The sequence below is a fragment of the Bos indicus x Bos taurus genome, chromosome 11 (assembly GCF_003369695.1).
Source record: "Bos indicus x Bos taurus breed Angus x Brahman F1 hybrid chromosome 11, Bos_hybrid_MaternalHap_v2.0, whole genome shotgun sequence".
Classification (NCBI taxonomy): domain Eukaryota; kingdom Metazoa; phylum Chordata; class Mammalia; order Artiodactyla; family Bovidae; genus Bos; species Bos indicus x Bos taurus.
Genome location: NC_040086.1, coordinates 43,974,099 through 43,986,654, shown reverse-complemented (window position 1 = coordinate 43,986,654; position 12,556 = coordinate 43,974,099). Strand labels below are relative to the sequence as shown.

The 12,556-nt window shown below is 40.7% G+C and overlaps 1 protein-coding gene and 1 long non-coding RNA gene across 6 annotated transcripts in view; one reads left to right on the top strand and one right to left on the bottom strand.

Annotated features, from left to right (window-relative positions):
- LOC113901243 overlaps window positions 1-8,458 on the top strand; it is a 37,596-nt gene extending 29,138 nt beyond the window's left edge. The window contains exons 3-4 of the long non-coding RNA XR_003513370.1: window positions 2,090-2,286; window positions 6,830-8,458. This is a non-coding gene — a long non-coding RNA (uncharacterized LOC113901243). The remainder of the gene's footprint in view (window positions 1-2,089; window positions 2,287-6,829) is intronic.
- The window catches only part of SEPT10 (septin 10), a 50,399-nt gene that overhangs the window by 17,078 nt on the left and 20,765 nt on the right, over window positions 1-12,556 (bottom strand). For all 5 annotated transcript variants that reach the window (XM_027555401.1, XM_027555400.1, XM_027555402.1 and 2 more), the window contains 6 exons: window positions 11,132-11,249; window positions 10,527-10,722; window positions 8,471-8,657; window positions 5,161-5,322; window positions 3,614-3,710; window positions 2,333-2,501 (listed from right to left, as the gene is read on the bottom strand). In XM_027555401.1, coding sequence (XP_027411202.1) covers window positions 2,333-2,501; window positions 3,614-3,710; window positions 5,161-5,322; window positions 8,471-8,657; window positions 10,527-10,722; window positions 11,132-11,249 — 929 coding nt within the window. The remainder of the gene's footprint in view (window positions 1-2,332; window positions 2,502-3,613; window positions 3,711-5,160; window positions 5,323-8,470; window positions 8,658-10,526; window positions 10,723-11,131; window positions 11,250-12,556) is intronic.

Sequence of the window (12,556 nt, the reverse complement as noted above, 5' to 3'; positions counted from 1 at the left end):
TTATTTTTCTAGTTGATACAATATCGAGGGACAGATTTTACATGCCAAGCAAATTATAGTGACTGCTGTTGCACACACACGAAGTAAATGGGAAGATTCCCCAAAAGACGGAATATAAGTTCTTGAAACCACACTCCTGAAACCTTCCTAAGACCCCAGACTAGAAAGAATGACAGAAGTTTTATCAAACAGTGTATCCACAAATGAGAAAGCATGAAGAGGAGAGATACTGTGCATGCCTGGCCCAGGGAATCTTGTCTCGTTAGGACTTGCAGGCCAGGGCAGGGTAGAGGCCCACCAGCTCCTGGGCAGCAGGCAGGCACCCCCATCCCCGAGTGGAGTCCTTATCCTTCCTGCTTCTGCCATCCATCCTCTTTCAGCAGCCTGTAGCCACTGCTCCTACCCTCTCACCTACCATCCATTGAAGAGCCTCCTTTCCCATTCTCCACCTGTCCAGTGGACAATGCTTCCCAAACTGAAGAAATACTAAAAGAATGGCTGTTCACCTTGCCTGCCCACCACCTGTCTCCAGTTGTATTGCTATTCTACTTCTCCCCACAGGAGGCGTCTTGGTGGGACAGCCAGTCAGGCTCACGCCCCCCCTGCCAAGACATGGGCACACGTCCTAAGTTGGGCCCATAAGACATCTCACTGTCCTGGAAGAAAGACTGGAAATGGTCTGTTCATCCTTCCACTCCAACAGTAGAATGAAACTGCTGGTTTTCTCCCTTCGAACCTGCAAGCCCTGGCCAGCACCGTAATCATGACTGACATGGCCTGCTCTTCTGAGAATGGCAAAGGAAGCGAATGGACTATATTGCACTGCTGTACAGCGACAGCACAACCCAGTCCCCCTCAACATGGCCCACCTCTCCCTTCCTGAGTCCCATTAAGTTCACCTTCCAGTTCCCCTGGAAGGGTAAACACGCATCTGACCATCCCCCTGCCACCACCACTACCAAGCCCCTGTGTTTGTGCTTGGATGCCCATAGCAGCCTCCCGCCTGGGTCTCCTCATGCCCAGCTTCTGCTCATCATAACAGGGCAGGAGCGTCCCCCACTCTGGGGCCCTCCACAGGCAGGGTCTCTCTATCCCATGGTGCACATCTACCCACTGACCAGCAGGACATACCTGACAAAGGGCTGGATGCGGATTTTAACTTAAATGTGATTCTTAGATTCCATATCCAGAAATTCCGAGCCTGTATTTCTACATCACCCACAGGTGACTGATAACTGATCTATCCCTCTTCTCACTCATGCACACAGAGACCCCTGTGTAACCTCAGACTTGGAAGAATGAGAAATGAAGCCTCCTCTGGGAAACACTAGGGATGCCAGTGCTGGACAATTTCTCTTCAGCAGAGAAAATCACTTTACTAGAACCAGTCTGTTATAGCACGCCCAAAATTGGTGAGGAGGGTGAGCTATATAGAATTCTTAGTTTATTACGCTGCCAGAGCTAAAACACTCATTAATCTGTAGAATGGAAAAGTGTTTAGCCTCACCTGATATTAAACCTTCCCAAAGGTCACGTGCAGTGGCAGCTGGCTCTAGGGCTCCCCCCTCTCATGGTGTTTGCTCTGGTGCAGACAGGACACCACGGAGGGGCTGCAGAGTCAGAATGAGATGCCGAGGAACCCTTGGTCCCATAGCAGATTTAAAACAGTGCTGGTCCTGAGCAGAATTGTTTAGGAATGTGACATAAAAATAAACCTGATTTAGCACGTTTGCATAGTTTAATTTTAAAAAAAGACCTCAGGAGTGTATCAGCATATAAAATAATAAAAGAAGTTCCAACAACACTTCATGCTCTAACCACTGAGCAAGTTATAGTTCCTGTAACTTATGGTAATACCTTTAGTCTAATCTCTGACTCCCCACAAAAATGTTCATGCTTCCTTTATAAGAAATTTTCCTACATTTAGTCATTCCAGAACTTCCATCAGGATGAGAGACAACAGCTTCATAGTTTTATTTAATGATTTCATCTTCCAACTTTTTAAATAATAATATACTTTCATTTTTTTCATATAAATACAAAATTAAAATCAAATAATGAGAGTTTTTTCCTTTGGTTTCTATTTCAGCAGGTACTGGAATCCTGAGATTCTACCTTGTGTTCTTCCTTCTACGTAACTCCCTGAGTCGGATGAGGACTTGGAGACCTCCAAGAGCAAGAAGCCTTCCAGTGATTCAAGCAGCATAGAAACCGTGATAATAAATCATTATTAAGTGGTCTTTCATGGTGTGGGAGATTCTCCCGTCATCCTGGACAGATAAAGAGGTACCATCCTCCCTGCCACCCACTCCTCTGTTGGCTGGCTGCTCACCTGAGTGGCTGGTTCTCTGGGCCCACATCCGTGAAGCCCATCTCCTCCAGCTTGCGGCGCCGGTACAGCTCATAATGCCTCGTGTGGGTCTGGTCTCGAAGATCCTCCATATTTGTACAAATGAGCATCTCCCGGAGCTTGACAAAGTCGCAGTGGTTTTCATTCTCCACTAGCCAGAGAGAGAGAAAATACCAATAGTGACTTTCAGTCCTGACACACAATTGGTATTTGTTGAATGGATGAGTAAATGAAAACATATTTGAAATAAGCAACAGCGAAATGATCAGTCTGACGAACAGCTATGGCTGTTTCACCCAAGTAGCCAAGGAAGCACTTCTTGTATCACACACACCAAATTACAGGCAGTGCTCATTAACAGACCAGAGCGCTGGCTTAAATTTGGTAGCCAAGGGAAACAGGAAAGAAATATATTCTCTCTGGTACTGTATGCTCCACTAATTTCACTAATATTTTGTTACCAGTTTATAAACCATCCTTAGGACATTTCACGTACCACCTGAGAAGAGTATATAACATTTTTTCACTAAAACTTCAAGGTGGTAAATTCTGCACACTCAACAACACCATCTGTGCCTGCTGTGATTATCAAATCCTTGTACAACCACTATGCCACATTTGTGGTCCTGAGTCAGGTACCTAATTGTGACCAATAGTTGTAAATACAATTATCTTTATATTTTCTAAACATTAAAAATGTTAAGTTTTGTAAATATTTTCCACTAATTAAAAAATTTGTCAATTAAAAAAACAGCACTGAGAAACCATTATCAGCAGGGGTAGTCTATTTCCCCATTAGTTCGTACCATGAGTGAATGAACCAGACAGTTAATTTCATACTCATTGCAATGTTAGATACATGCTAAAAATCTTCATTTGGCTGACTGTTTGGGAAATAGTTGGCAATACTTTTATAAGTAAAAATATATAAATTTATAAGGTTTATTGTGTTCCAGAATTAACTAGTAATTAATTTATGTACTATGTTTAAACAATACTATTTACACTCAAATTCTGTTCAAAGTACCCAACTAGTGGTTCCTACCTTCTGAGTGTCTTAGCACACCTTGACAGGTAACTAACTGGTCTAACACAAGAAGTGGGGAGGCTCTATTTGGCTCTGCAGACGTGGCTAAAACAGAACACAGCCAGCCCTTCTGACAGCTAGTCAGAACCCAAAATAAGCATTGCCTCCGAGGATGCACTAAATGCAGCTTTTAGACTTGTCAGGCAAGCACACATGTCCTCGTAGATCTCCTTTACCTTGTACGACGCCCCAGGGATACTGGCGAGCTTTGACCATCTTGTTTCCAACTTTCACTTCATCCATACTTCCCACCACAGCAAATGGCAGGTGTCCCTGCAAAGGAGCCAGCATATCAATCACATCTCATACCAATGGCAACAGAGAAAAGGACATTTACTAAATGACAAGTGTGTTAAAGTCAAATGGTCTGCTATGCCTTAGCTTTTAAAACCTGCCCTGTGAATATATGCCAGCTGTTCTATGGTCATCCTCAGGCCCTACAGAGAAAAGTAGTTACTGAGAATGCCCCACATGCATTCCAACTTTGCTATAAGAATACAAAAAAAAAAGAATTCTAGCACAGGTATCATTTACCTCATGGTCTTGGATATAAAAGACTGTTGAAGAAATCACATACACATCATATAACTAAAGTATATAACTATATTTAGGGTATACATACATACATAACACCAATATCAAGTAGTATTTAAGTCCCAAACTATGCTAACTACAAATGTTACAGAAATGTAGAGGAGGGAGAGATCTCTGTGGCAGGAAGACACAACCAAGCTGGAGACAGAGCAAGCAGAATAGAAGAAATAGCACAGCAAGAGGAAGCAAGAGGAAGATTGTGAAAAAAGACACAGTGGCTATATTTAATGGCAGTGAGGAGACTGTCCTGTCAGACACTGAGGATTAATTTAGGGGAAAATCTAATGTAAACAGTATTATGTTTAATATTTAATGATTGACTGTGTAATCTCTTAATTGTTACCCTCTGAAAATGTATTCCAGGTGGGCACACACACACAAAATCAGATATAAAGAGTTTAACACACAGGAATTATCACTTCCTTTACGTAAGTCAGCTTTTTATATATTTAGTTTAAGTATCTTAATATGGACAAAGTGTGAAAAAATCAGAAAAGGAATAGAGGAGAAATGGAATGAACAGGTACTGAATGTCACTGCCAACCAGTGAACAAAGCTGTCTCCTTTGTTTTAAAAACATTTACCTGTTTTATAGGTAAGTTAACAGTCTCAGGAAAATGGGGAGCCCCATTTTATAGATAAGTTAACAGTCTCAGGGAGGTTAGGAAGTTCCACAAGAACTCCAAAACCTTTGATCTGTCAAAATCCAACCAAGTATTTAAGAAATTTGGTAGCCTGAAGTAACACAAAGGACTTAGTCATTTTTAATCATACTGTTATGTATAATTAAAATATATACTAAATATATTCTATATTAAAACACAAAAGTTATGTGAATGTTTCACATGTACTTGTGATACTGTAAGGGAGGAGCTTAAATACCAGATTAGAAAGCTCCCTGTAAAGTCTCTCAAGAGGGAGGCTGTGCCGTCTTCTCCTGTCCTTAAGACAGGACAGAAAGGACTCTTACTAAGGAAATAAAAAATGGTTCCACAGAAGGAGAATCCCAGTCTCACAAATGTATCACTTCATTTAGGTGAAAGTAGGGAGGGAAGAAAAATGCTCACAAATGTAGTAGCAATGTCACTTTTTTTGTATATAAAACAGAATTATTCAATTAAGAGCTTACATTCATTGAAGCATTGATCTTAGCAATAGTTTCATCATCTGTTGGGAATTGGTATATCTGAACACCATTGCTGACCAGTTCACTCATGAGCTTGATCTTAAACTTCTGTAATTCAGTTTTAGAAATGGCATCTGCTTTGGCAATCACTGGTATAATGTTCACCTATTAAGAATAAAGAAAAACAAAATCTTATGATTTGAGGGTTTATTTTTTAATAACAAAGTTTCTGAATTCAAAACCACTCAAGCTCTGACAGATTTCCTTAGGACAGGCAAACTATGGTCCACTCATTGCCTGTTTACATAGGTAAAGAGTTCCTGAAACACGGCCAAGCCCACTCATTACACATCATGTATTTCCTGTGATCACTTTCATTCTGTAACAGCAGAAGTGAGCAGTTGCACCAGAGGCCCATGACCTGTGAAGCCTGAAGTATGTACTACCTGGCCCTTCAAGGGAAAAGCTTGAAGGCTCCTGATGTAGAAATCACTGCTTCATTCTTACCAGACAGCCCTACACAGCCATTCCTGCAAATGCTGGCCTGGTAATAACTGCTTTTCAGAAGCAGAGCTCTTACAAAGTTCATCCTGCATCTGAAGTCAGGTTCAGAAATCTCACATTTCCCCCTCTGTCTCTTACAATTCTATCATACACAAAATAAGTAGAATGTAAGAGAGGAGCTGAAATCACCTGCATAATTCACTAAGAATTTTTATCTGTTAATAATCTCAGCACTAAGTAATTTGGTGACTGATTTCAGCAGACCTATGGGTCAGGCCACAGGCCTCCTCTGCCTTCACTGAAGCAAGCCCCTCTTCCCAGTGAATGCATCTGATCTGACCCCACTGTCAGAATCTTACCCACATGTCGACAGAGGGAAATTTTATGGATACCAACTAAAAACATTGACGACTCAAAGGAATTAGTTTTTCAGCATTATTTAAAAGTCCTGTCACTGGCCAGAGTGGAAGAGATGCAGGGACATGAAGACTAGTTCTGTGAGATGTTTAAAAAATATTTATTTATTTGGCTGTGCTGGGTCCGAGTTGTGGAGTGTGGGATCTTCAGTCTTCATTGTGGCATGCACGATCTAGTTCCCTGACCAGGGATTGAACCTGGGCCTCCTGCATTGGTAGCCACTGGACCACCAGGGAAGTCCCAGTTCTGTAAGATTAATGTATCAACAAAGGAGTGATATCACCACAGATTAAAGGGTTTGTAGGCTTTTCGTTATTTATTAGCTTGTTTTTAGTGAAAAACTTCAGGCTGAGTAGTCACATGTGTCAAAAGAGTGAACTGTCGGTATAATTTTCAGAGTAGAAATGAAAACTAAAATAATTCTTTTTCTATTCTTAAACATCCTTTTCTTCTCCAGCTTCACGTTGATTTACTGTGTGTACATTTGGATTTATTAGTCTTAAATATGTTCCAAAGGGGATAAAGATTTTTCCAACTAACCATGAAATAAACTTTCCAGCAATTTTGGGTAAACACCTTTCAAGATAAGTTAGTCAAAGTATATAAAAATTTGATGCCAAGTTCTTGATTTCAGTATCATATATACTTAGATATTCAGTAAACTATGCCAAGTTATACTTCTAATTGATTCCAGGATCAATAGCAGAAGCACCCCAGTGTATGTAGCTGACATTAAGCTTTCTCATTGTAGTATGAAAACCTGACTGATATTTGACTGCTGAGGCATCTGTTTCAGATATCCATTAGAATAAACAGCCAGCACCTGAGGACACAGCTACTGGCTGCCATCAGGTAAGGAACAGGTCACCCTCCTGGAGGACTCCTTTCAGAAAGTCTAGGTGACCCACCTCTCCCTTCAGGACCCAGGTCCCACGGGGGTGCTTTAAAGTCACCCACAAAGAGGGAACTGGAGAAGCCCGAGATGCCCCACCCTCAGACCCTGATAGAGGCTGATCCCTCTCTCCCTTTTCCCTCCCATCCTCTTCCCCCTGCACCTGCTGCGCTGTGTACCCTCAGATCCTGTAGGAACAACCCTTGATCCTCAGAGTCCCCCAGTGCTTGTTGTTGAGGTGCCGCCTGGGATTCTAAGAACCACGAGGGCCGGCCCAGTGTCCCTGGAGGTGGGAGAGTGTGTGAGGGCCCACTATGAGTAAATGCAGGTGTGGAGCACTTCACATTCCCAGCCAAGCTCATCACCATCAGCTGAAGGACATGACACAGGCTGAAAGCAGATGTCCCCGCGGATGGGGTCATATCACCAGCTGCACAGGTAATTCCCCATGTAGAGCAGTGGAGTCATCTTTTAAGAACAAGATGCACTATCGATTTAATCACCCTCAGACTTCTTTCAGAGATAGATAGTTTTGATTTTAAAAGTGAAGAAACTGAAGCTCAGAGTGGTGGAAACTTGCCAAGAACACAGGGCGATCAAGTAGCAGAGGAGCCCTGAAAGTCTCCCCCACAACTCCACACAGACCTCAGCCTGGAGCTCTGTCTGCCTGAGATGAAGCTGCCCACTCCTGCATTCATGTCCCTTTAGTAAGGGTGGATTTCCACACATCAGACTCAATTGTGAAGATAACTGGCTGAATGGTTACAATATCCCATCAGGTGAACAGACTCTCACTCCAGCTCCTCCAGGTTTGTCTCAGCCAGGGGACCACAGTGCTGGTCTCTGTGCTGAAATGCCCACCACCTGCCTCCCACACTGACTCCTGTACAGAAGGCAGCCCTGGTAGACCCCATGCTCTCCCAGTGCCAGCTCACAGGCTGCTCAGCCAGGTCAGAGGTCACAGGGGAACCCTGGAGACCTTTTTAGTGTGAGCGTGTAGTCTTTATCCTTTAAACAAAAAAACCTGAAGTGAGTTAATTTCTGGATACTACTACTTACAGCTCCCTGAATTTATATATAGCTCATTGGCTCAGAAATTAAAAATAGGTTTTCTGGATACAGTTCAAATTAAAATTAATTTACTGCATTAGACTTTAGACCTTAATCTTCATCAGTGAGCTTCTTATCATTTAATAGCGTCATAAAGTAAAATTAGTGTCAAATAAATTCTATAGTTAAATGAAAATGAATACACATATTCTGACATGCAATTTAATCACTAAAAAAGGACTGAAATTTTATGTTAACACTTTTTCTTTGTATCTCATCTTCCAAACTGAATTTCTCTGTAAAATATCCTAAAATTGAAACTTGCTAAATGTTTTAAAAATATACAGAATGAGATAGTTAAGATATATGCACATATCATAAATATATTTATATATTTAACAGTTCACTCTAAATCCTGAAACGCAACCACTGGTTCTTCTCCAGACGCACCTTGCTATCCAGGCTCTTCATGGTCAAGAGATCCAGTGTCTTCAGGGAGTGGCCTGTCGGGGAGATGAAGTAGAGGCACACGTGGACACGGGAGTCATGGTAGTTAAAGAGAGAGCGCTTGATCTTCAGCTCTTCTTGGAGGTAAGCTTCAAACTGAGCATCTATGTAGTCAACTATTGGTTGGTAGCTGAAAAAATATTTAAATATTTAATATGATATATTCATGGTATCTTGATAAAGTATTTGCATAAATTTAAAGTTTGAAATCTGTTTTTTCACCTGTGAACAAACAGTTGACTTCTATGCTAAATAGATAACTTCAGTAATAAAATAAATGTGCAAATGTGCAGGTACAAAGGCAGTACTTTGAAACTATCAGAACAACCTGTGCCTTAAATGATTTTACAGAAATGACACTGAATGTGCCTCTCACACTCATTCACACCTGGAGCCCTCTGGCATGGCTCCCCAAACCTGCCAGGCTGCTGAAGGAGGATAAGCATCTAATTGCAACCATGCTGGACATGGCGTATTACCCTACATGAGTATCAGCAACATAAAAGTTACTTAAGTCAAATTCCATGACTTCTTGTTTCTGAAATTAAATTTGTGTGGCATGGAAAGCATTAACATAGTAAGGAAAGGGCACACCCACATGGAAGTATCATAACTGGTGACAGAGGCACAACTTTATTCTCATTTACTTACAAGCAGAGGAAGGCCCATCACAGCCGACAGGCTTAGTCCTTGCATGGATCCATCCTCCTGCCTGAAATGCCTAACCCCAAGAGAAAGCAGTGCCCAGGGGCTGCTCTGCTTTGGGAAGAACTGACGTGTGGGCATGTGAGGAGAGGACCCAAGACTACAGACATTTCCTATAACCATCTTGGTGGTAGAAAACTACGCATTTGTCAAAATTAAGTTGTACACTTAAACCAATGCATCTTATTTATTGTCTGTAAATTTTACATCAATAGAACTTATTTATAAACAAATTAGAAAGGAAGAACAATGCCATTATTTTCAGACTATACTATTGCATACATAGAAAACCTAAACAAATTTATTAGAGATGCATTAACTAGAATTAACCAGAGAATACACAGAAGTTTCTGTGTACAAGATCAATTATATTTCCACACATTAAATGGAAAATGAAATATTTGTAAAAGATATCATTTATGAGCTCATCAAAAATACCAAATATCTAAGGATAAATTTAAGTAAAGCTTTACATAATTCCTATATAGAAAACTAAAAAAAAAGCCATGTATCATGGGCCTTTGCCTCCTCCACTAATCTACTTCTTCCAGAAAGCCCACAAAAATTGTTTCTTGAAATCTATAGCAGAACACACAAATGTGCTGAACAGGTTAAAACATGAGAGTCAGTTTTGCAACATATTTTCACTCTAAAGCAAACTTTTGGGACCTAGAAAACTACCTGTAATAATGAAAATATATGAATTTCAAAAAGGAAAAAGAATGAACAGTCATTGCCTCAGTCTGTTTTCTCCTTTTATGGCTTAAATTTCATATTTAAGTCAAAATCATCTTTGTAATAAGATAGGAGAAATAATGACAAAAAAAGTAACCTAATACAAAATATAAATTAAAATTGAATCATCACACCTTTCCTGCAATGCTTAATGTGGCTAATTTAGTTAGAACTTCACAAAAAAATTCATGTACCATGGATTTGGTAATTATGTATTTGCCATGTATGCCTTTTTTTTTTTTCCTCAACAAAACGGGTCTTGCCTGAAAATTACTTAATATACACTGAACTGTCATATCAGGAAAAAATTAAAACTATTTTTGCTGCCATGCACACTTTAAAAATGTGATTCAAATTATTCTAAAGAAAATAGACAACTGGATATAAAAATGTCAATTTGTTAACAAAAACAAAATATTGCTTTATTATTTAAAGAATTGAAGTCTGGGAAGAATGTCATGGGTTTCTACAGATTAAAGTCAAATCAGCACACATAGCAAGAAGGCAAATGTTCTGTAATAAGAAAAAACCTGTTTTATTACTAGAGGAAAGCATGTACCTCTCTTCTTTGTTTATTTGGTCACCAAATCCCACTGTATTCACGATGGTTAGTTTCAATCGAACGTTACTTTCCTGGAGTTCATACGTCTGTGCTTTAAGTCTAACATGTGGGTAAAAATGTGAGGATTCATGGTCTTCAAAATTAGTATTAAACAATGTGTCAATCAGCGTTGATTTTCCAATTCCAGTCTCTCCTGAAAGAAATGCAGATACATATTCATATTCACAGGTGCACAGGATAGATGAAGAATAGAACAGTAAACTCGTACAGTGATTTGGTTTCATGAATCCCAAATATTTCAAATATTGCAAAGGCTGGATTGTCCCTGAAAGAAGTACACGCTAAGGTGGTTCATTCTAAGCTGAGCATAAAAATGAGCCCTGTATGCCGAGTTACTCAGAACTCTGAAGAAGGCACTGAACTGTTTAAAGAGCAAAGAGAAAGCTTAAAGCAGCACGGCTAAGAAAAAACTGATAGAACTTAAATAACTGAGAAAATCTGTACTCGTGCTCTCAGGTTGCTCAAATGGGCACCATACTGCCCATCACAAGGAGGTGAGCACAGGAACAGGACGAAAAAGTCTGGACAGGCTGGGCACTCACCCACACAGAGAATATTAAAGCAGAAGCCTTGCTGGATGGACCTGTTGACCAGCTGATCAGGCAGACTCTCAAAACCAACATGGCCAGACATGGTTAAAGAGCGAGGGCTGTCTTTTTGCTGCAAGAAAACAAAAACAATGGCAACAGTTTTTTTAAAGTTTTACTGAGACAGAGTATAGGCACATTGGAAAGCACAGACATAATTTATCAAAAAAACTAAAGACTTTTTTGATCATTATACCTTCCCCAGGATACAACTGGTTTGTGAGAAACCTGTGTCCAGACCCTCAAAACATGTATTTCTTATTATCTTCCTACTATGACAGCCTGACACCATTTAAACATTAAAATATTTGATTTCCCCACACAGAAAAATACTCAAACTATGGCATAATCACTCACAAAATGGAGTGTGGTGTGTAAAAGTCATGAAAGATGTTTATGATGAATTTTAGATATAAATTGTCACATTACAATGTCAAGTGAAAGAGGTACAGCACAAAGTTACAGATGGAGTTCCAGCTCACAGTTGTGACAGCATAACTTATGTCATACTCAGCCTCCTTGCTGGTTAGTTACAGTCAGTTCCCTCAAGTCACTGCAGCCAAAGGCAGAGAGACTGTGGAGTGAGGGACACACCCTTGTAGCTTCTCCCCTGAAGGCAGACCCAGCCGCTGCTGTACAAGCAGACAGAGCTCAGGAGGGAACTAGGCTGACTGGGTTCAGAAGCCAGTGGAGACAAGGGCAGGCAGGTCAGCTGAAAGGGGAAATTCCAGAAAGGAGGGAGTCCACAGTTGGCTCACACACGCCCCTCAAGTCTTTGGCTGAGTGCTGACCTACACACGAACAGAGAAATGGGAATTGGAATGGCCAGCCTGGGGAGCTTAGACTTTAAGTCTATAAGTTAAAGGACTCAGTAAACACATGAAAACCTACATGGGTCTCATTTTAGGAGTAAGGATCAGGTCCCAGCACTCAGAAATCCTCCCTCGTGCTGAAGGCACAACTGAAGTAGACCTGCTGTAAACAGAGATGAGTGTGACCAGCCAGTGACTCAGCTAGTACCTGCTGGACCAGAGGCCAACACTCCTCAGAAGAAGACAGTCCAGCACCTCTCCAGTGTGTCATCCACAGCACCTAACTGTACAACCAAAGTACTACACAGAAAGAAGCAAAAAACACAGTTGACAGTCAAGGAAGAAGAAAACGGGCAGCAGAGCAAGATCCACATATAAGCCACATGTTGAACTAGCTGGTAAGAACTTTAACTCTGACAAATATGTTAAAAAGAAAAATGTTCTCTTTCTCTACAGAAGAGATATATATGACAGGTGACGTGACAGGTAATTATAAGAGAAACAAGAAAGCTCTCGACAACAACAAAAGGTGACAAATGAAATTCCTGGAGTGGAAAAATGCAACATC